At 40.6% G+C, this 21,452-nt stretch overlaps 2 protein-coding genes across 3 annotated transcripts in view; one reads left to right on the forward strand and one right to left on the reverse strand.

Annotated features, from left to right (window-relative positions):
* CFDP1 (craniofacial development protein 1) overlaps positions 1 to 15,909 on the reverse strand; it is a 119,256-nt gene extending 103,347 nt beyond the window's left edge. Inside the window, exons 1-4 of one of the 2 annotated variants that reach the window (XM_049622628.1) lie at positions 15,731 to 15,909; positions 6,733 to 6,850; positions 5,220 to 5,439; positions 4,553 to 4,680 (exon numbers count right to left, since the gene is read on the reverse strand). In XM_049622628.1, the coding sequence (XP_049478585.1) occupies positions 4,553 to 4,680; positions 5,220 to 5,439; positions 6,733 to 6,850; positions 15,731 to 15,794 (530 nt within the window). In that variant the 5' untranslated portion in view covers positions 15,795 to 15,909. The remainder of the gene's footprint in view (positions 1 to 4,552; positions 4,681 to 5,219; positions 5,440 to 6,732; positions 6,851 to 15,730) is intronic. The other variant, XM_049622627.1, reaches the window with a different exon arrangement.
* Positions 15,910 to 16,412: 503 nt separating this feature from the next.
* On the forward strand, positions 16,413 to 18,194 carry LOC125916667 (tigger transposable element-derived protein 1). Its single transcript, XM_049622999.1, has one exon. It carries the CDS (start codon positions 16,413 to 16,415, stop codon positions 18,192 to 18,194), a length of 1,782 nt encoding a protein of 593 aa, XP_049478956.1.
* The last annotated feature ends 3,258 nt before the right edge of the window (positions 18,195 to 21,452 follow it).

Genomic DNA, 21,452 nt, shown 5'->3' on the forward strand with positions numbered 1-21,452 from the left:
ATCACCTAGCATTTTTGTCTAGGTGACGAATCTGAAGCCTATCATGAGTGAACTATGCAAAATTCCCAACTAAGGACCATCCTGCAAAACAGATGGACTCTTAAAAACATACAATTGCTGGGGCGCCTGGGTAGCTCAGTCAGTTAAGCGTCTGGCATCCACTCAGGTCATGATCTCACAGTTCGTGAGTTTGAGCTCCGCGTCGGGCTCTGTGCTGACAGCTCAGAGCGTGGAGCCTGCCTTAGATTCTGTGTTCCCCTCTCTCTCTGCCCTCCCCGGCTTGTGCTCTGTTTGTCACTCACAAAAATAAACAAACATTAAAAAACAAAAAGAAAAAACATACAATCGACCCTTGAAAAACCAGCAGTTAGGGGTGCTGCTACCTGCCCACCACGTAGTCCAAAATCCACGTGTAACTTTTGACTGCCCCCAACTTAACCATTAAAAGGCTACTGTTAACTAGATACCTCACTGATAACATAAACAATTAACACACACTTTGTATATGTATTACATACTGTATTCTTACAATAAACTAAGCTAGAGAAAAGAAAATGTTACTAAGAAAATCATAAGGAAAATACATTTATGGTACTGTGCTGTATTTAGTGGGAAAAAAAATCTACTTACAAATAGACCCATGTAGTTCAAACCTGTGTTGTCCAAGGGTCAACTCTATATACCAGTGTCACGAAATACTTAAATGAAAGGTTTAAAAAAGGGGCTTAACAAGAAAAGACTAAAAAGACTAAATGCAGAGTGTAATCTTGGATTAGATATTGGACTTGAACAAGAAATACAGCTATAAAAGAATTTATCATTGGAAAAACTGGTAAAAAACTTGAGTAGTATTGCATATAGAGCTACTTAAAATGTGGGCTACAAAACTACTTGTTATTGGTCCAATACAAGATGGGTACAGAAAATGTAAGTATTTGAAAATTTGTTTAGCAATCTGACAATGTCACAATATTCAAGACATGACTAGTGGACTCAATGAATACAAAACAATTTGGATACTGTCGAACTCGCAAGGTGGTCACATGTGACATCAGTGTATTAGTCACGCACAGTGCAACACTATAATGCATGGGATAGTTTAGGGTTATTTTATCAAAACCCCAAAATGTGACAAAACATAAGCATTTATTTTTATAAATTATTTTTACAATCATTCTAATTGTTAACCGAGTGTGACTTTTTAAATTTATAGTTTAAAATTAAATTAAGACGGGGCCCCTGGATGGCTCAGTCAGTTAAGCGTCCAACTTCGGCTCAGGTCTTGATCTCACAGCTCGTGGGTTCGAGGCCCGCTTCGGGCTCTGTGCTGACAGCTCAGACCCTGGAGTCTGCTTCAGATTTTTTTGTCTCCCTCTCTCTCTGCCCCTCCCCCCACTCAGGCTTTCTCTTTCTCTGTCTCTGAAAAATGAATAAACCTTAAAAAAATTTTTTTTAAATAATTAAATTAAGAAAGTAAAATCAGTATTATTTTCTTAATCCTAATGTACTGATGGCAAAACAAGCCTCCCTGGGTATTTCTCTAAAGAAAACAAAGCTTTTCTGAATGCAGCAGTAGTAAACCACGTGATGATGGAAGCAATTCCAAAGAAACAAGGCCAATCGAAGGTCAAACTGCTTTTACTTTATGAGCACTCATACACGGAGTTTGGTTTTTGATCATGTAGTGCTAAAACCATAGTGAGTTCTTTGCAGATGTTTTGGCTAACGAGGCAACGAATTCATCCAATCTTCATTGGTATTTATATACAAATCATAAATCCAAAATCAAAAGAATTCTTTGAAAGAAAGAGTACTGATCTAAAAAGCCAATAGAAACAGGTGCCAAATTCCATACATTAACGTTACTTAGTGTATTGTAGTCCTCCGAGAAAGAAGCGCTTTTGGTTAACTAAAGAAGAATAAGCCCCCGCCAAGACATCAGTCAGACTTTATGGAAGATGTCTGCTTGGAAAGCTTGGTGAATCTGTGATAAAGAAGCTGATTCAAGTACAACTTTCCAGTAACACCACAGCTTGAAGGCTTCAAGATCTAGCTTATGATAGTGAGAATGATAATAAAGTTAGCAAAAGGTTTTTCAATGCATTTGAAGAATGCCAGGTTATTATTAACATGAAAATTATGATACATGTGTGATTTAAACATGAGGGTGATGCAAAGGATTCTTTTATCAGTTTCTGGTTGACAAACATTAACTGACACCAATCTGTATAATAAAACTAAGATTGCACTGTTAACAAGTGTGATTTGGAATTTAAGTGTATTGAAGAGTATGTTCTAATGGCACAGCTGCAAGACAGGAGAACAGATTAGATTAAGGAGCTTGTGCTAGAACATAAAATTAACACACTGCTTCCTTCGCTGAGAAAAATCCTGCCACCACAACAAACAACTCCACTGTTCTTAGTACAGCAGTAAAAATTGTAAATTATGTAAGGCTAATGCGCTACATTTTTTCAATGCCTGTCTTTATATGTGTTAAGCTGAAAGCTGACCGGAAATGTGCATATGTTATATCGCGTGCTGAGGTACAATGGTTATGAAAGAGAAAAATGCTGTTGACAAGATGAGCTTCAGAATAAACTTAGTGTCTTTAAAAGAAAAACACCAGTTGGTCTCCAATTTTAAAGATCTCAATCAGACAGTATAACTTGGCTTATTAACTGGGCTTGACCTTTTGTATTTTTAATAATCTTAGTACTTCCATGTAAGGAAATGATTCAACATGATTTCAGTAGCAAATAAATTATAAATAAAAACGAAAGCCAGAAGCCTGGAAGAACAGAGTTTCTACAGATTAACATGTCTCACTGAAAGTTCTGAATTCCATTTTCTGTCAAAAGAATAGCCAGACACAGGGAATTCATGCATGCAGAAATCCTGTTTTCCACTGAAATATACCTTAAATTTAATTATAACCTGACAGGACAAATTGTTGGAATCGGCTACTGATGAAGCACTAAAGATAAACTTTGAAAATACAGTATCACTGACTTCATTCTGTATAAAAGTAAAAATAAAAATCTTGAACTTAACTGAAACAGTTTTAAAATCTGTATTTCCATCCTCACGAGAATATCTGTGAGATGGGTTTATGATGAGGATTATTAAGAAAAAGAAAGAAAGACAGGGCGCCTGGGTGGCTCAGTGGGTTAAGCGTCCAACTTTGGCTCAGGCCATGATCTCACAGTATGTGGGTTCGAAACTTGCGTCGGGCTCTATGCTGACAGCTCAGAGCCTAGAGTCTGCTTTGGATTCTGTGTCTCCCTCTCTCTCTGCTCCTACCCCACTCACGCTGTCTCTCTCTCTCTCAAAAATAAACATAAAAAAAAAAAAAAACCCACAGAATTTACATATCGATTATCCTCCAGTAGTGCGATCATATATCCATCATAGACACAATAAATTAACAAAGAAATGAGCTATTTTGTCACATTAAAAACTAAAAATTAATATACACAAGTATGTATTCAAGGTGTGCATCTAGATGTTAAGTATTGAGAATTGATACTTTAATCCTGGGTTTTTGTTTTGTTTTTATTATAGAATAATGTAAACGTATAAACAGAACAGTGATTCCCTGTACTAATTATTTATACTCCCACCTTCAATAAACAGCATGCAGAACCATATAAATCTCTTCCTATTCCTATTTGATGTTCATTTAGACTATATTTATTGAAATGTATATTTGTATCTGTTGAATCTCATTGTTAAAAATTTGGGCTTGTATTTTCTATATCTTTTAAATTTATTTTTCTAGCAATTCCTTTTTATTGTGTTTTATAAGAGTATTGGTCTGCAGCAAGTTGAAAATTGTAATCAGCATCCTTCACCACAGATTTAGATAATAATGTGCATTAATGTGAAATTTAGTGGATGTAACAGTTATGTTATACCATGGAGAAGAATGCCCGTGTTCTTAGGAAACTGTGCAGACATATTTAAGAGTGAAGCATCATGATGACTACAAGCAATTCTCAAATGGTTCAGCCAAAACAAAAAGACAATAATACAGATCTAGATGATGGAGACAGAGGCCACACATTAACAAGTGGTGAATGTGTATAATAGGTATACGGGTACTCATTGTAATACTAATTCTTGTAGCATAATGCTGTGTGAAATCTTTCAGAAGAAGTTGGGGAAAAATATTTTTAAAAAAATAAAAAGTTCTGCTCCACACAATTTATAAAACTAATAATGCCAAATTCTTTTTTCCAACATGAATTTTGGGGAGAAAATGGGAGAAATGACTCTTGCGAGAAATGACTCAGCCAAAGTCACAAGGCATGGCAATAAGTGGAACCAAATACTTAATTCTTTTTTTTTTTTCTCTCAGACACTTCACAATACCCACAACTACATCATGTTCCCTGATAATTCATGGAACCACCACTTTCCTGGAGCGGAAAACAAAACTCTTCCAAAATATTATGATGATAGAGTAGAATGAGGCCAGATGTCTAACACCATTCAGAAAGATGCTCATTTTTAAACAAACTAGTTTCAAAGTCTGTAACGGTCACCTTACCTGACTTCTTCACCAGCAAAATCAAACACCTTGGTGATTTTAACTTTTTCAGTTTCTTTAGGTTTCTCCAGCTCTTCTGCTCTGACCAACAATTTACTTGAACCCGTCCCTTCAGTCTTCCCTCCACTCTGTGAAAAAGGTAAGAGATACTATCACAGTTTCACATAAGGATGAAACCCAAAAGAACCATCCCAACATGCTATTTTGGGCTATTCTGAAATGTTTCACCTCCAAACTGAAGACCTACTGGAAATGTATTTGATTAGAAAGGCTTGCTTTTTCTACCATAGGGAATGCTTTGCTTTTTGCTTAGAATTCTTTTCAAAAGGCATCCGGTCACGGGGTGCCTGGGTGGCTCCGTCGGTTGAGCGTTCAACTTCAGTTCATGATCTCACAGTTTGTGAGTTCAAGCCCCGCATTGGGCTCTGTGCTGTCAGCGTGGAGCCTGCTTTGGATTCTGTGTCTCCCTCTCTCTCTGCCCCTCCCCCACTTGCAGTTTGCCTCTCTCAGTCTCTCAAAAATAAATGTAAAAAAGGAAAAAAAAAAAAAAAAGGCATCTGGTCTGCCTTCTGCTGTAAGCATCAAATCTCAGTTTGGAAATAAAAGTCTATCTGGGGAACTTAGGGTATTTCCGGAAAGTCTACACCTCGTGTGGCTATCGACTTACTTTAACTTGTGTATTTGGGGGCACTTTTGGCTTTGGTCCTACATCGTTGAGGAAGCTGGCCCAGAGCTCATCCTCCTTCTTCCTCCTCGCGTCGTCTGAGCCAATGTCCTCTTCCTGCTCTGCAGCTGCATCTCCGTCCTCACTGCTACTTCCCTCGGAGTCCTGGTTGGCGTCCTCCTCGTCCTCTTCTGCTAATGAGAGGCCACCTTGTTTTCTCTTCCTAAATCACCAACAGTCATGAGGAAAAGGAAAGACAAGACAGATAATGTGAAATTATTTCAGCTATCCCCTCCTCGATTCCAAACATACTGTTGCAAATCCGAGAAAACTTTAAAATCTGAGGACTACTGATTAACACCCCACCACCCCCCGGGGAAGGCAGGGGAGGTAAGCTGAGATTCTGTGGAAGGAAAGAATTGAGCTCATACAGTTAGCAATTTCCCCAAACACTGAGACTCAAAATATAGTGATTTACTTCTAAATCAGGACCAGCTATTTTCACGAAGAAAACACCCAAAATCACCTCACAGAATCAATCTGTCCAGGAAGTGTGTTCCAAGAACATATACTCCAATTGGAGAACATGTTCTATTGAGGAGAGCATCAAATTTATTGGCACTGTTTCTTCCTAGAGTTCTCAGGAGGTAAAAAAAAAAAAAAAAAAAAAAAAAAAAAAAAAAAAAAAAAAAAAAAATCCATGTTTTTTCCCACTTTCTGAAAATATGAAAGCTGGTATACAGAAAAACTCAAGGACCAGAGAACTGGGCCCAAGACCTAAAAGAGTAAATTGCTTCTTAGACTATTCTGACTTCAATTTTCATTATGAAAATTTTTTCCATTTTTTATAAACGATAATCTGCTTTTTTGCTTCAATGCCCCAAAAGATATAAATACTAATCAAAGAGAGATAAAAGACTTCTATGGAAGATTCTCTTATCTGAGCTAAATAGCCTGTCAACATTTTCATAATTTGGTGGTGGTGGGGGTGTAATTCAGTAGCAGGCCTATGGAATGCAATTTGCTAATATTTATTAAAAAAATTTTTTTACTGTACAAACCCTGGATCAAACGATTCTACTTCTACAGATCTGTTTCACAGATATACTTGTACCTGTACAAAAAGACGTAACAAAGAATATTCACTGGAGTCTTGTTTGCTGTAGGAAAGACAAGGTATAATCTAAATGTCCTTCAATAAGGGAATGCTTAAAACAAGGTGTAACCACCTAATGTAACACTATGCAGTCACTAAAAAGAAGAAGGTATAGCTAACTGTACTGCTGTGCTATCACCTGCAAGATGTGAGACAGTGAAAATAAGAAACCATACACAGAGGATGCCACTCTTTGTTTTGTGGGGTCTTTTGTGTTTAATCCTAAATGTCACCAAATGTTTCCCTTGGAAAGACAAAGATAAGAAACCCTGGTAGTAAGAACTCATCGGACCAATCCCAGCCATCAGGAAAGCTGTGACAACAGCCCCTGACTTCCAAGGGCCTTGAGGGCAGCATCACCTGGATGGAATGCTCTGAGCCTTTCTTTTTTTCCCTTTGGTTTTCTGTGTCTGCTCTTCACCATCCACTTCATCTTCCTTCACTAATTCATTTACATCATCTTCACTATACTCTCCACCTGAAATCACACACATAATAGGGTGGTCAGACACAACGAGACAAGACATTTTCATTAAAAATAAAGTCTAGTAGTTTCCTCTATTCTTGGTCTAACGAAAATATCATTTCCTTAGGGAAGTCTTCCCTATTCTAGGCCTCCAGATCATCCATATTTCCCTCCATAAGTCAACCTGCTTATATTTGATGTTTGCAATATCTATTATGCTCTCCACACCATGAGGACACAGATTTTGTTTGTTAAGTCTTTGCTGAATGAATGAATGAATGAATGAATAGAAATTCCAATTCTACTACTGTACTGTTCAAAGAAGAAATTACTGTTCCCACCACAACTTGGGTATCTTTCAAAAGTAATCAAAAGAGGGGCACCTGGGTGGCTCAGTAGGTTAAGCGTCTGACTTCAGCTCAGGTCATGATCTCACAGTTAGTGGATTCGAGCCCCATGTTGGGCTCTGTGCTGACAGCTCACAGCCTGAAGCCTACTTCAGATTCTGTGTCTCCATTTCCCTCTGCCTCTCCCCCACTTGTGCTCTGTCTCTGTCTCTCCAAAAAAAAAAAAAAAAAAAAAAAAAAAAAGTAATCAAAAGAGACCTTGACAAAAAAGAGGCCTCAAGACTTCCAGGTAGACACAGCAGAAAGAACAAACATGTCTAGGGATGGCTAGGCAGCTCAGTCAGTTAGTGTCCAACTCTTGATTTCAACTCAGGTCACGATCCCACAGTTCATGGATTGAGCCCCGTGTCTGGCTCAAAGCCTGCTTGGGATTCTCTCTCCCTCTGTGTTTTTCCCCTGCTCACATGTGCACACGTTCTCTCAGTAAATAAACATTAAAAAAAAAAAAAGTCCAGTTCCCATCCTCAGACACTGACATTCAGGGGTTCCCAACGAGAAGGTGTTACCTGGATGCCCAGGATGACCACGCTCTATAGGCATCAGTCAATAAATCCTATCCACATGGAGATTCAAGTAGTTTTCTTTTTTACTTCATGTAAACTTTCATTTGAAGCATAACACACACACTGAAAAGCACACAAATCTACCGTACAGCTCAATGAAATTACACAAAGAGAACACACTTGTATAACCAGACCTAGCTCAAAAACCAGACACGAACCAGCATCCCAGAAGGCCCCTTGTGCCCTGTTCCAGGCATTGGCCACCACCCCGTCCCAAGGACCATCGTGACTCCTAACACCACAGATCAGGTTTGCCTGGTTTCCACCCTTAAACAAACAGAAGCCTACAATTTGACTCCTGAGTGTCCAGCTTCTCTCACTCAACATGCTGTGTGTAGGTCACCTACTGTAGCTCAGTTTATTCACTCCCATTCTGAAGTCGTGTTTCACCGCATGACTGGACCATGATGTATTTATCCATTCTCCTGCTGAAGAACAGTGAGGCTGTTTCTAGTTTGGGACTATTACAAATAGTACTGTTTTAAATATTCCTGTACACCCAATCAGCTTTTAAATATTTCACTCACAAAGAACCAAGGACCACCAAACATTTGAGGAAAGCCTCCAATATGAAAGGCAAAACTGAAAACATGAAAGTCATTCAGAGATAACACAATAAGAAAAAAAAAAAAGCCTTTATAAAATCTTCAAAAAGATAAAAGAACGTATTACCATCACGACATAATGACTTCAGCATTTTTCAAAACACTTTAAAAAAACCTAGGGATTCCTGGGTGGCTCAGTCAGTTGAGTGTCTGACTTTGGCTCAGGTCATGATCTCACAGTACGACAGTGCAGAGCCAGCTTAGAACTCTCTCTGCTCCTCCCCTACTTGCATGCATCCATGCTCTCTCTCACTCTGAAAAATGAACTGAGGGTTGATGGGGGGTGGGGGAGAGGGGAAAGTGGGTGATGGGCATCGTGGAAGGCACTTGTTGGGATGAGCACTGGGTGTCGTATGGAAACCAATTTGTCAATAAATTATATTAAAAATAAATAAATAAACAAACATTTAAAAAAACTTTAAAAACTCTTGAAAACTACAAATACAATAGCAGAACAAAGCTGATGAGAAGCAGCCCATCACGTGGGCATTCTCATGTGCAGAATGTGCATTCGACCCCAAGTGACAGGTGAAAGTGGTTCACGAACAAAGGACTGAGTTCCAGGCTAAGACAGCAGTCTGAACACACAAATGTCATTTTGCTTCCCTTGAAAGCCCAGTAAAATCACTACAGCAAAAAACATAAACCTACAAGCTAGGTAGGTACCTAGCTGCACTGTATTTGCAAAACAACAACAACAACAAAAACCCACAACACTGGAAGGATAAACAAAAAAACTAATGAAAATAGGTACCTGTAAGGTTAGGGTTGAACACAGTGGGATAGCAAGGGGTAAAAGCAAGAATTCTGTGTTTATCTTTCTGAAGAATTTTGAAAATCCCTTAAATTAAGAACAGTTGGAATAAACAAATACTTATTTGAATAAATAACTCTACACCCAAACAATAACGTAACTGATAAAGAAAGGATTTATTCCAAGGACTTCAGAAACACAGTATTTTGACTGTACACCCTTAGCAAGATCCATCCTGAAGACAAAAAACAAACAAAAAAACAAAAAACGAAACAAAACAAAAAACTCTATTCCGTGTAGTAACATCAATGTTGGTATTTTGAACCTATTTCATGTTGTAGGTTAAAGCAAGTAATGATGCTGATCATGTTAGGGATCCAGATCTTCAGAGTAAGACAAATGATGCACAATTATAAAATCAAAGAAATCAGATGAAAATTCAAATGTTAAAACTGCATTAAAAATACCAGTATGAGGGTGCACCTGGCTGGCTCAGCAGGTAGAGCATGTGACTCTTGATCTCGGGGTTATAAGTTCAAGGCCCACACTGGTGCAGAGATTACTTAAAAATAAAATCTTTAAAAAACATTAGTATGAACTCTAACTCTTTTTAAGATAAATATTTTCTTACTCTGTTCACTGAAATGGCACAGAAACAATGTCACCCTGGTAGCAATGGGCATCTATTCAGAGTCCAGATTATATCCCTTGATATGACTCATCATGAAAAGGGCTCCCTGGAAGAAACCAGGCAATTTCAGGTATGAGGGAAGGAAAGCACAAGGTGAAACTGGGACATCTTGCGGTGTCAGAAAGCAAGGTAGTTACTTAAGAATAATGGGTCACATTTAAAGGATGTAAGATCCAGCTTGAAAGAACTTCTAGTGGCCAAAGTGACGACTTGAGCATTAAAAGGAACAAGTGTGAGTACATATAGTGAATCAATAAAAATCTGTACACCCTTTATGATATTTTTAAAAAAGACAAAAAATAGGGATGCCTGGGTGACTCCATTGGTTGGGTGTCCAATTCGGCTCAGGTCATGATCTCGGTCGGTGAGTTCAAGCTCCGCGTCAGGCTCTGTGCTGACAGCTCGGAGCATGGAGCCTGCTTCGGGTTCTGTGTCTCCCTCTCTCTGCCCCCCTGCCCCGGCTCACACTCTGTCTCTCTCTCAAAAATAAGTAAACATTAAAAAAATTTTTTTAAGACAAAAAATGATTTGTACTACTTAACCTACTATTAAAATTATTCCCTATTTTGAAAGTTAATAATTAAGGAAAATGAAACATTTATTCTGTCCCAGTTGATGAGAGAAAGCAATACATCACAGAAGAACATTAACTAAAAAATGTAGAAAAACCACAGAATTAGAAAAACATCACTTCTCACGCTGTAATGATAGCAATTTAAGCAAAGATTATCAAGTAATGTTCTCAAAACATACAGTTTTAACAGTTAAGTGTATTACGACACAGAATTCTTCAGTTCGAAGGAAAGAAACAATTTTTTTTTATTTTTTAAAAAAATGTTTTAATGTTTTTATTTATTTTTGAGACAGAGAGAGACAGAGCAGGAGCAAGGGAGGGGCAGGGGGAGAGGGAGACACAGAATCCGAAGCAGGCTCCAGGCTCTGAGCTGTCAGCACAGAGCCCAATGCGAGGCTTGAACTCACGGGACTGTCACATAACGACCTGAGCCAAAGTTGGACCTTTAACTGACTAACCCACCCAGGCGCCCTAAAGGAAAGAAACAATTACACAATAGAGGGGTCAGACTCTCATCATCTGGAGTCAGGAGGTGCAACTAAGGTGACCAACTTGGATTGTGTGTCTTTGATGTTAAGGCATTTGAAACACACAGTCATCTATGATGCATTCTAGCCAAAAATACTTCATTTGAACCCACCCAGCATTTAGATCTAACTTGCAGAAATTTCAGAATTTCAGAATTCCAGAAAATTCAAAGGACAAAGGAACAACCTAAAAGACCAGGAGGGAGCAACCAAACAAATCTAGAAGACATTCTGCAGGACAGACATTCTGCAGGACGCACTGCTTGATCTCTTAAGCAAATCAATGTCATTACAGAGCATGCTAGATTAAAACAAATTTAAAAGATGGGACAACTAGGTGATTTGGGTAGCGCTGAACCTAACTGATTTGAATAAACAAGCTACAGTCTACTCTGGGTCAAATGGGAAAATTTGAGTAAAGTCTGTATGTGAAGATGTGTCAAATGTTTACTGGAATGGACAGGGAGAGACTGTTCACTGAAAAGGGCAGGTAACAAAGTAACATGAAAAAGTATGATTTCAGGTTGGGGTTAAAATACAAATATCTACACCTGAGTGTAGAAAAAGACCAGCGTTCACTAAAGGATTAATACTGATAATCTCTGGGTGGTGGGAATGTAATGATTCTATTTTTTTATGCTTAACTGCCTGAATTTTCTAACTTTTTTTACAAAGCTCATGTCCTGCTTTTATAGTAATATAAGGTTATTTTTCATCATAAAAATGGGTAAATGTTGCAGACAGATAAGGAGAAAAACATGGCTCTGGATCTTACATATGTAAAAAGATGCTCAATCTCACTGATAAGAGATAAGCAAATTTTAAATTATATATACACACAAAAAGATCAAATCCCATGCAGTTACTATGACAAAAAAGAAAAAAAGGGTAAGAAGCAAATAACATCCTTGTAGATAATGAAGAGCAAAATGAATACATCTTGTCCAAAGACAGAGGTCCCCGTCACCTTTTCAGTCCCCCATGCTTAAATCTGAGTCGAACAACTATGAATCACTGAAAATCTTCTAGTAAAGTCAAAAGCAAACATATAGGGTGAATAAAAATCACCTTAGAGAAATGTTTCGTCACATTCTGAGGCTAGCAATACCTGCTACTAAAACAAGACAAGGAAATTACAAGAAAACTACAGACCAACATCCCTCATAAACAAATGCAAAAATTCTCAACAAATATAAGCAAATAAAATTCAGCAATGCATAAAAAGAATTGTACATCATGACCAAGTGAGTTTTATCCCAGAAATAAAAGGCTGCTCAAAATTCAAAAATCAATCACTAACTCACCATATTAACAGAAAGAAAAATCACACATAATCTTTTCAACAGAGGAAAAGGATATGACAAAATTCACTTCTCAGCAAATTAGGAGTAAAGGCAACTTCTTTAACCTGATAAAATGCATCTGTAAGGAGCAGTATATGCAGACTGCCAGGGTTCAAATCTTACCTCAGCTACTCTGTAGCTGAACAACTTTGGGCAAGTTGCTTAATTCTCTGTGCTTCAACTCCTTCGTCTGTAAAACGTGGAGAACAGCACATATTCATTAGTGTTATGTGATTGAGCTAGTAAGGAGTTAGTCCCTGTAAAGTGCTTAAAGCACAACACACAAGGCATGTGTAACGTACAGTTAACATACTAGTGAAACATGGATAATTTCCTCTTAAAATGGGAACAAGGACGTCCACTCTCACCGCTCCTACTCAACATCATGCTTGAAGTCTTATCAAGAGCAGAAGGGCAAGCAAAAGAAACAAAAGGCATACCTATTGTAAAAGAAAAACTAAAATGGCTTCTATATACAGACATCATGATCTCTCTTTAATTTATTTATTTTGAGAGAGTGAGAACACAAGTACACACGTGAGTGGGTGAAGAGGCAGAGAGAAAAACAGAGGAAGAATCCCAAGCAGGCGCCACGCTGTCAGTGCAGAGCCCAACATGGGGCTAGATCCCATGAACTGTGAAATCATGACCTGAGAAGAAATCAAGAGGTAGACGCTTAACCAACTGAGCTACCTAGGTGTCCCTCATAATCTCTTTTATTTGGAGAGGAAAGGGTGAGGGTGGCCTTGGAACTGTTAATTCTGGTGATGGTCACACAACTCTAAGCATTTATCAAAACTGATAGAACAGTCAGTACAATGAAAACAGTAAATTTTACTGTATGTAAGTTAAACATTAAAAATTTTAAATTAGTTTTAATATCCACAGAGCACTAAGATTCAGCACTATGAAACGAGAACATGATGCTATAAAAAAGGACTATTCGAGGGGCGCCTGGGTGGCTTGGTCGGTTAAGCGTCTGACTTCGGCTCAGGTCACGATCTTGCAGTCGGTGGGTTCGAGCCCCGCGTCGGGCTCTGTGCTGACAGCTCAGAGCCTGGAGCCTGTTTCAGATTCTGTGTCTCCCTCTCTCTGTGACCCTCCCCCGTTCATGCTCTGTCTCTCTCTGTCTCAAAAATAAATAAACGTTAAAAAAAAAAAATTTAAAAAAAAAAAAAAAGGACTATTCGAGGAACAAAAAAGTTATTCAAATGTAAAAATATGAAAGGAAAAAATACAGGAGTTGAAGATACTGAGAATTTCCCATGAAGTGGAAAAAAGTCAAGGGTTAGAAAATAGTCAAGGGATAAAAATTAGAGGGCCAGTACAGAAGATCTAACATAGGATTCAACATCTGAATAATGAGTTTTCCAAAAAATGACAGAAAATGAAGAAAGGAGAATACCTCCCCCCAAAAGTTCCAGAGGCCAAACACAATCGATGAAAACAGACTCCTACCAAGTTATAGCGCTGTGAAATATCAGAAAAATCAGGAACAAAGACAAGGTTCTATCAGCTTCTAGAGATAAAGAGATCTTACATACATGAGCAGAAATCAGCAAAACAAACTTCTTAATAGAAACGCTGGAAGTTAGAAAGCGATAAAGCAGCTCCTTTAACATTCTAATGGAAAGCTATCATTATAAATCCTAGCATTATTATTACAAAACAGAATTCTATACCAAACAAGCACCAATTAGGCCTTAGGGTAACATCATTATTTTTAGAAATACTGTTTTCACACCTTGAATGTCTACTATGCATCATCTGTGCTCAAGTAGTTGAGGATTTATTCTCATTTCGGTGGAACACGCTAAGGAAAAAAAGACAACACAGGACCCAAGAAACGGAATCCAACAGAAACGGAAGACAGATGAATGGAACACCCAGAGGGGTGATGGTGACAAAGATACTAGGTTTAAAGTGGTAAAACCAAGGCAAGGCGGAAGTCAGAAGGCAAAGACAGGACTTCAAGATGAAAGTAAAAGATTATTTAATGAATCAAATTACCTTGAGAGATGATTTTTATACAATTCTGAGAATTTAGGGTCAAATTAATAGGAAGGACATAGACACCTAAGCAACAGCAAAATGGCAATTATTAACTCCACAGAAAGCAAGTAGTGTAGGAAAAGCAATCACAGGATCTATCACCTGGTTCAGAGCTGAACCTGGGGTTGTTCACAGTCAGTACAAAAATGTAAACATGGAATACTGATCTAACCAAAATTAGACATGGTAACAACGGCAGGCTGAGGAGTTGGGGAGGGCCTGATGGTGGAAGGGTGTGTGTTGGGAATGAGGGGGAAGAAGTAAGAGGGTATTAAAATAAGACCTACGCGCCTAGTGAAGCCCGCACACAATGAAAATACTAAATTAAAAACTGGAAAGCAGTTTCTTCCGCGGGGGAATGAAGCGGGATGAAGGGTGATGGCAACCGTTAGTTTTCAAGACAGGCCTTTTAGAAATATTGGACTATGTTTATGTGGATGCACAACTTTCATTAAAACGAAAACTAGCTTTCAGATAACCACTCTGGCCATCACAAGACCAATGTTGGTGGACAAGAATGGAAACGGTATGGGGCAAACCAGTTGGGAAGCTATGCCTTAATCCTAGCGAAGAACGGCAGTTCGGTGGCAGTGAGTGAGATTGGCGAGGAAGCGGTCAGAAAAACGATTTTCGACGTAGACACAACAGCACTTATTGACTGCTTGAACCAGGAGAGACAGTAAGGATGGATGAGTCCTAAGGGTTTTGTTTGATCGGAGCGACTGTGTGGGTAGATCCTCTCCATGAGATGGGACAGTCTGAGGGAAGGCGCAGGATGGGGAAGGGGTAGGTTCGAATGACCCCTTTAAGTTTGACAAACCTACGCCAAAAAGAGGAAGGCGGGGGGAGGGGGGGAGCTGAAAAGAGAGTAACAGGTATACGTCGCAAAAGGACAAAATGCATCATACGTGAACTTTCTAATAACTAGATCCCATGCGAGGGCAGAGAGTAGACAGATTTATCTTGGACGCGGTGCCGGCTGGCAAGCCCCTCGGGACGAAAGGTCTGACGACAACATCCTACGCTCACACTGCCTTTCACGGGAGTTCAGTACCAGCGCGGTGCGGGTACCGACAGCCACCGCCAGCGTCCCCAGATCAGGGTGGTGCTCACGTGCCGGTTCCCGCGCTCCGGGAAGGGGCGGAGGCTCGAGCCAGGCCGCGGGCAGTGGCAGTGCGAGACGCCCGCGTGCACGCGTCTCGGCCCCGCACCACCGCGCGGAGAAAGCACGCGGGCGAGGATGCGGGGCTCGCGCGGTGGGGACGCTCGAGACCGGCGCCACCGGGGGCCCCGGGCCACGCACGCCGGACCAAACACGCCTCACGTGAAGCGCGGGGCGGGGCAAGCCTCCTCTCGCCTGCGGCCCAAACGCTCACCCGACGGCACGTAGTCTTCGTCCTCCTCTGAGGTGGAGAAGTCTTCGGAATCGAATTCCTCCATGTTGCTGCTGCACCGGGCGGACGAAGCCACAGGACCGCAGCAGCTGCCCCCAACGGCAAAGCTCTAGGGAGAGACCATAGAGCTGCGGTGGGGGAGCCGGCGGCTGGGGCGGGCCCCCACAACGTGTGCGCGTGCGCAAAAAGGGCTACGTATTCCAAACGCGACACTTCCGGGCCAATGCCTAGCGCCTGGCGCTGCTGTAGTGGTTGACGGAGCACAGGCTCCGCGTGGAAGCGGTGCCTGATGGAACTTGAAGTCTCCAGCGCTGTCTGGACGCTTTGATTTAATAAATGTGCTTAAACAAAATTATATGTCTGTGGGAATACAGTTGACGTTCGTTATTTCAGCTTGGTATTTTCGAATCGCTTACTTGCTTAAACTTACTGTACCCCCAAAATCAATATTCGCGGTGCTTTCTGGGGTTATTCGCGGACATGCGCAGAGGATGAAAAGCTGGAGTCAACCAGCGGTGCGGTGTACTAGCAGAGGTTGAACAAGGCAGACAATGGGCTTTCTTGCTTCATCTCTCATGCTGTAAATAATTGTCCTATTTGCAGTCTATTTGGTGCCACGTTTTTTGCGTTTCCGTGCTTTTTGTTGGTGATTTTGCTGTTAAAAATGACCCCCAAGCGTAGTGGTGAAGTGGTGCCTAGTGCTCCTAAGCGCAAGAAGGCTGTCATGTGCCTTATGGAGAAAATACGTGTGCTAGATAAGCTTCGTTCAGGCATGAGTTGTAGTGCTGTTGGCCGTGAGTTCAATGTTAATGAATCAACAATCCGGTACATCAAGAAAAAGGAAAAGGAAATTCGCCGATCTGTACGTGAGGCTGCTCCGGAAAGTGCTAAAGTAACGTCTATAGTGCGTGAGGAAGCTATGGAAAAGATGGAAAAGCGGCTAAATTTGTGGATTCATGAGATGACAACCGATAAAAAAGGCGTGGTGGACAGCATTGTCGTGAGGCTGAAAGCCAAAGAAATTTACGGTCATGTAACCCAAGGCCAGAAAAACGTTAAACCTTTCTCCGCCAGCGCTGGCTGGCTTGCACGTTTCAAAAGGCGATATGGTGTGAACAATGTTAAACTTGCAGGTGAGGCAAGTTCTGCAGACCGGGAGGCTGCAGAAGAATTTAAAAAACATTTGCTGACTGTTATACAGGACAAAGGATACGTGGAAGAGCAGGTTTTCAACGCTGATGAGACTGGCTTATTTTACAAGGACGTTGGCAAAAGAACCTATATAACACAAATGGCCTGCAAAGCCCCTGGCTTTAAATCATTCCAAGACTATGCAACCTTGCTGTTGTGCACTAATGCCAAGGGCGACTTCAAGTGCAAACCTCTAATGGTATACAGAGCCCAGAATCCACAAGCACTTAAAGGGAAAAGCGTCAACCATATGCCTGTCCATTGGAGATGGAACAAAAAAGCGTGGATGACATCCAGCTGGTTCCACAACTGCTTCGTACCAGAAGTTGAATGCTATCTCCAGGGCAGAAACCTTGCCTTCAAGGTTTTATTAATTTTGGATAACGCCCCAGTCCATTGCTGTGAAGAACTCAAAAATGCCCACCCCAACGTAGAAGTTCTTTTCATGCCCCCAAACACTACATCTCTCATCCAACCCCTGGATCAGGGTATAATAAAAGCTTTCAAGGCACACTATACCAGGGAGCTTTATAGCAAGGGTTTCCAGGCTCTCGAATCCAACAAGGAAACTACCATGATGGACTATTGGAAGTCAGTTACCATACGTAACGTTATTGATTATGTTGGGACAGCCTGGGGCAGCATCAAACAAGCTACTATCAATACCTGTTGGAAAAATGTTTGGCCAGACTGTGTGCAAAATTTCGAAGGCTTTGAAGGTGTTGCAGAAAGCATAAAGAACAGTGTCGAAAACATAATGCATATCGCACGGCAAATAAGTGGAGAAGGCTTTGACGACATGAAGGAGGAAGATGTGGAGGAAATTTTGGCAGAGAAGGCAGTAGAACCCACCAACGAAGACCTGGACGAGATGGCAAAACAAGGCATTGGGGTCGGCAGTGATGAGGACGGCAATGAGAGTCAGCCTAAGACTTCAAGAATTGACCCTCTTACAGCGGCCAAAATATCAGAATGGAATTCTGCCTTGGAAAGAATTTTCAATGACATGATAGAGTGTGACCCTATGCTTGATCGCAGCCTCAAATTTAAGCGCCTCACCTCCACAGCATTTGCCCCTTATGCCGAGATGCTTAAAGATTTGAGGCAAAAAGCTAAGCAGACAAGGCTGACCCAACTTTTCGAGCCAGTTTGGGAGGGAAAATTGCCGACTCCGTCAACAAGTCACGAGAGGCAAACTCCTGAGGTTGAACTGCCAAATGTTGACATGCTTCCCTCTTCCTCTTCTGCAGAATAAATTTCACCTACCTCACCCGTGGTTATCGTGGGGCAAGCCAAGGTCAAGAGGTTTAACCACACTGTGTGCTGTAGCATCACACATCCTGCAGTTCCATCAACAGTAAGATTTTAGTTAATGTTTTAATGAAATCTCTAACGTTTTCCAGACTCTATTTGCATTACTGTGAAATATACAGTATGTGTTGGCGTACTCTGTGTTTATGTGAATATTGTTGTATGTTATACTGTGTGTTTGCTACATGTACTACATATGATTACTGCATGTGTGTGTCTGACTGAGGAATAGAGTTAAGTAATACAATCTCAGTATTGTAGAGGATGTTATACAAAAATGCTGTAATTGAAACCGTGTTTTATTATATAAAAACACTGCACATAATTATTGTAAGAAAGATGTATTAAATAAGGTGTTCTTGAACAGAAACACACATGAAACAAGATTATGTATTGATCAGTTGACAAAAAAGATTGTGACCGGAGACTAACAGGAACCCAACCCTGTACTGCTAACTGAATGTGCACGATGGCTTTATAAACATAACTACTGTGAACGAGAATCAACAGAATCCTAGAATTCAGACAACACCCACATGCATCCTTCAAGTTAATCCACATGGAAGTACGGCCACCTATGGTCTCTATCATTTTATCAGATTAAAAATATTTCTTAATTAGAATCCAATTATGGGAAGCAGTAATCAGAAACAAATACACAGGAGACAGCAACAATTAACATCCTTTTGTTCAGGTTTAGGGTTTTTCTCAGATGAAAATTGCTCTTCATTGTTACTCTATACTAGTCTGGGTTTGAGTCACCCAGTCCTAGAGTTAATCTAAGAAATAGATGAACACACCTGTGATTAAAAGGACATTATGGTGAATGGGTGACAGGCATTAAGGAGGGCACTTTTCGGGATGAGCTCTGGGTGTCATATCTAAGAGATGAATCACTCACTGGGTTCTACTCCTGAAGCCAAGACCACACTGTACGTTAACTAGCTTGAAAATAAAAAAAAAAAATAAATAAAATAAATGTTAAAAAGGGGCACTGTGGTGGCACTATAGCAGCAAACTTTTAAAAACAGCCTAATTGGGGACACCTGGGTGCCTCAGTCAGTTAAGTGTCCAACTTCAGCTCAGGTCATGATCCCGTGGTTCATGGGTTCCAGCCCTGCATCGGGCTCTGTGCTGACATCTCAGAGCCTAGCCTGCTTCAGATTCTGTGTTTCCCCCTCTCCCTGCCCCTCCCACACTTGTGCGCGCGCGCGCTCTCTCTCTCTCTCACTCGCTCTCAAAAATAAAATAAAACATTACAAATAAATAAATAAAAACAGTTAATTGAAACATAATTCACAGACCATAAAATGTACCCATCTAAAGTACACAGTTCAGGGGTGCCTGGCTGGCTCAGTTGGTAGAGCATGTGGCTCTTGATCTTGGGGTTGTGAGGTCAAGCCCCATGTTGGGTGTAGAGATTGCCTAAATAAATAAACTTTAAAGTGCACAACTCAATAGTTCTGGTAAATTCAGACTTGTGCAGCCATCACATAAAAAAATGAGCCTCTGACCCATTTCTCCCCAATCCCCAGCCTCAGGCTAATCTGTCTCTATAAACTTGCCTATTCTGGACTTTTCATGTAAATGGTATTATACAACATGTGGTCTTTTGTAACTGTCTCCTTTCACTTAACACATCTTCGGAGGTAATTTCTCTTTGGGATGTACCTGTGGAATTGCTTGATCATATAGAAATCATATGCTTTACCTTTCGGGGAACCGCCAGATTGCTTCCCAAAGCAGCTGTGCCATTTTATAACCTCAGCAACAATGCCTGAAGGTTCCAGTTTCTGCACACCTTGCCAAACCCCTTGTCTTTTTTATTAAAGCCATCCTAGTGGGTGTGAAGTGGCATTTCATTGTAGTTTTTATTTGTACTTCCCTGATGACTGATATTAAACATCTTTTCATGTCTTTATTGGCCACGATATATTCTTCGGAGAATGTCTATTCAGATCTTTTGCCCATTTTAAAACCAGGTCATTTGTCTTTTTATTTATTTTTTTAACATTTATTTATTGTTGACAGAGAGAGACAGAGCACGAGCAGGGGAGGGGAGGGGCAGACAGAGGGAGACACAGAATCCGAAGCAGGCTCCCGGCTCCGAGCCGTCAGCACAGAGCCAGACGCGGGGCTTGAACCCACGAACCACGAGATCATGACCTGAGCCGAAGTCGGACACTTAGCCCACTGAGCCACCCAGGTGCCCCATCATTTGTCTTTTTATTATTGAGTTTTAAGAGTTCTTTATATATTCTAAATAGCCGTCTCTTATAAACCATAGGACTTGAATAATTCCTTCTATTCTGTGGCGTGTCTTTCTACACCCTTGATGGCATCCTTTGAAGCATAACATTTTTAAATTTTGACCAAGTCCAATTTATTTTTCTCTGGTCCCTTGTGCTTTTGGGGTTCTATCTAAGAAGGCTTTGCCTAACTCAAGATCACAAAACATACTCTCGTTTTCTTCTGAGCTTTATAGTGTTAGTTCTTACATTCGGGTCTGTGCTTTAGGTAGATCGTCCTTATGGGAGGATAAGAGAAAAGTAGATGTGAAATTAGGACCCAGTATTTGGGAGTTTACCATGCCAGCCTCTTTCCTTGGACACTGTAAATGGACCCTGCAGTGACAAACTGGGATATAGCCTTTTGCCACTGGGGAAAAGGAGGCGTTAGAATTCTCCAACACACTCTCCCCCAGCATCATCTCATTTCTCCCAGTCTCTTTGCAGCTCACTGTCACTCCATGCATTTGTTCAAATTCACAGTTTCCAGCCACTTTAAGGATAATCAGGGTAGGAGCTATTTTCCATTATTTCAAATAGTTTAACAGAGCCCAAATCCAGCTCAAAGGCATGCATTGTTTGACCTGAAAAGCATTTTATGTGAATTCAAGTTTGTTGCAAGCACTTAAAAATTGAGATGTCAACCTAGATTTCCAACTCCCCCTGAAAAACTGGAAAATCTGGACATACTGGGCTCAAAATCCCATAAAGTAAGGGACTAAGTAATGGTTGGCCCCTTTAGACAGGGCTCTCCAGTTGGCCAGAGTACAAACTCCCTAGAAGATTCCTGGTTCATTATTACTGTGTTGTCTTAGCAAGAGTTTATGGGGTCCTCTCTACCATACTCAGCACCTTTATTTTTTTATTTTTGAGAGACAGAGTGTGAGCAGGGGAGGGGCAGAGAGAGAGGGAGA

The sequence above is a fragment of the Panthera uncia genome (genome assembly GCF_023721935.1).
Source record: "Panthera uncia isolate 11264 chromosome E2 unlocalized genomic scaffold, Puncia_PCG_1.0 HiC_scaffold_20, whole genome shotgun sequence".
NCBI classification, from domain to species: Eukaryota; Metazoa; Chordata; class Mammalia; order Carnivora; family Felidae; genus Panthera; species Panthera uncia.

What these genes read in the sequence shown, in the direction of transcription:
- LOC125916667 (XM_049622999.1), top strand. Translation starts at nt 16,413, where the DNA reads ATGACCCCCAAGCGTAGTGGTGAAGTGGTGCCTAGTGCTCCTAAGCGC.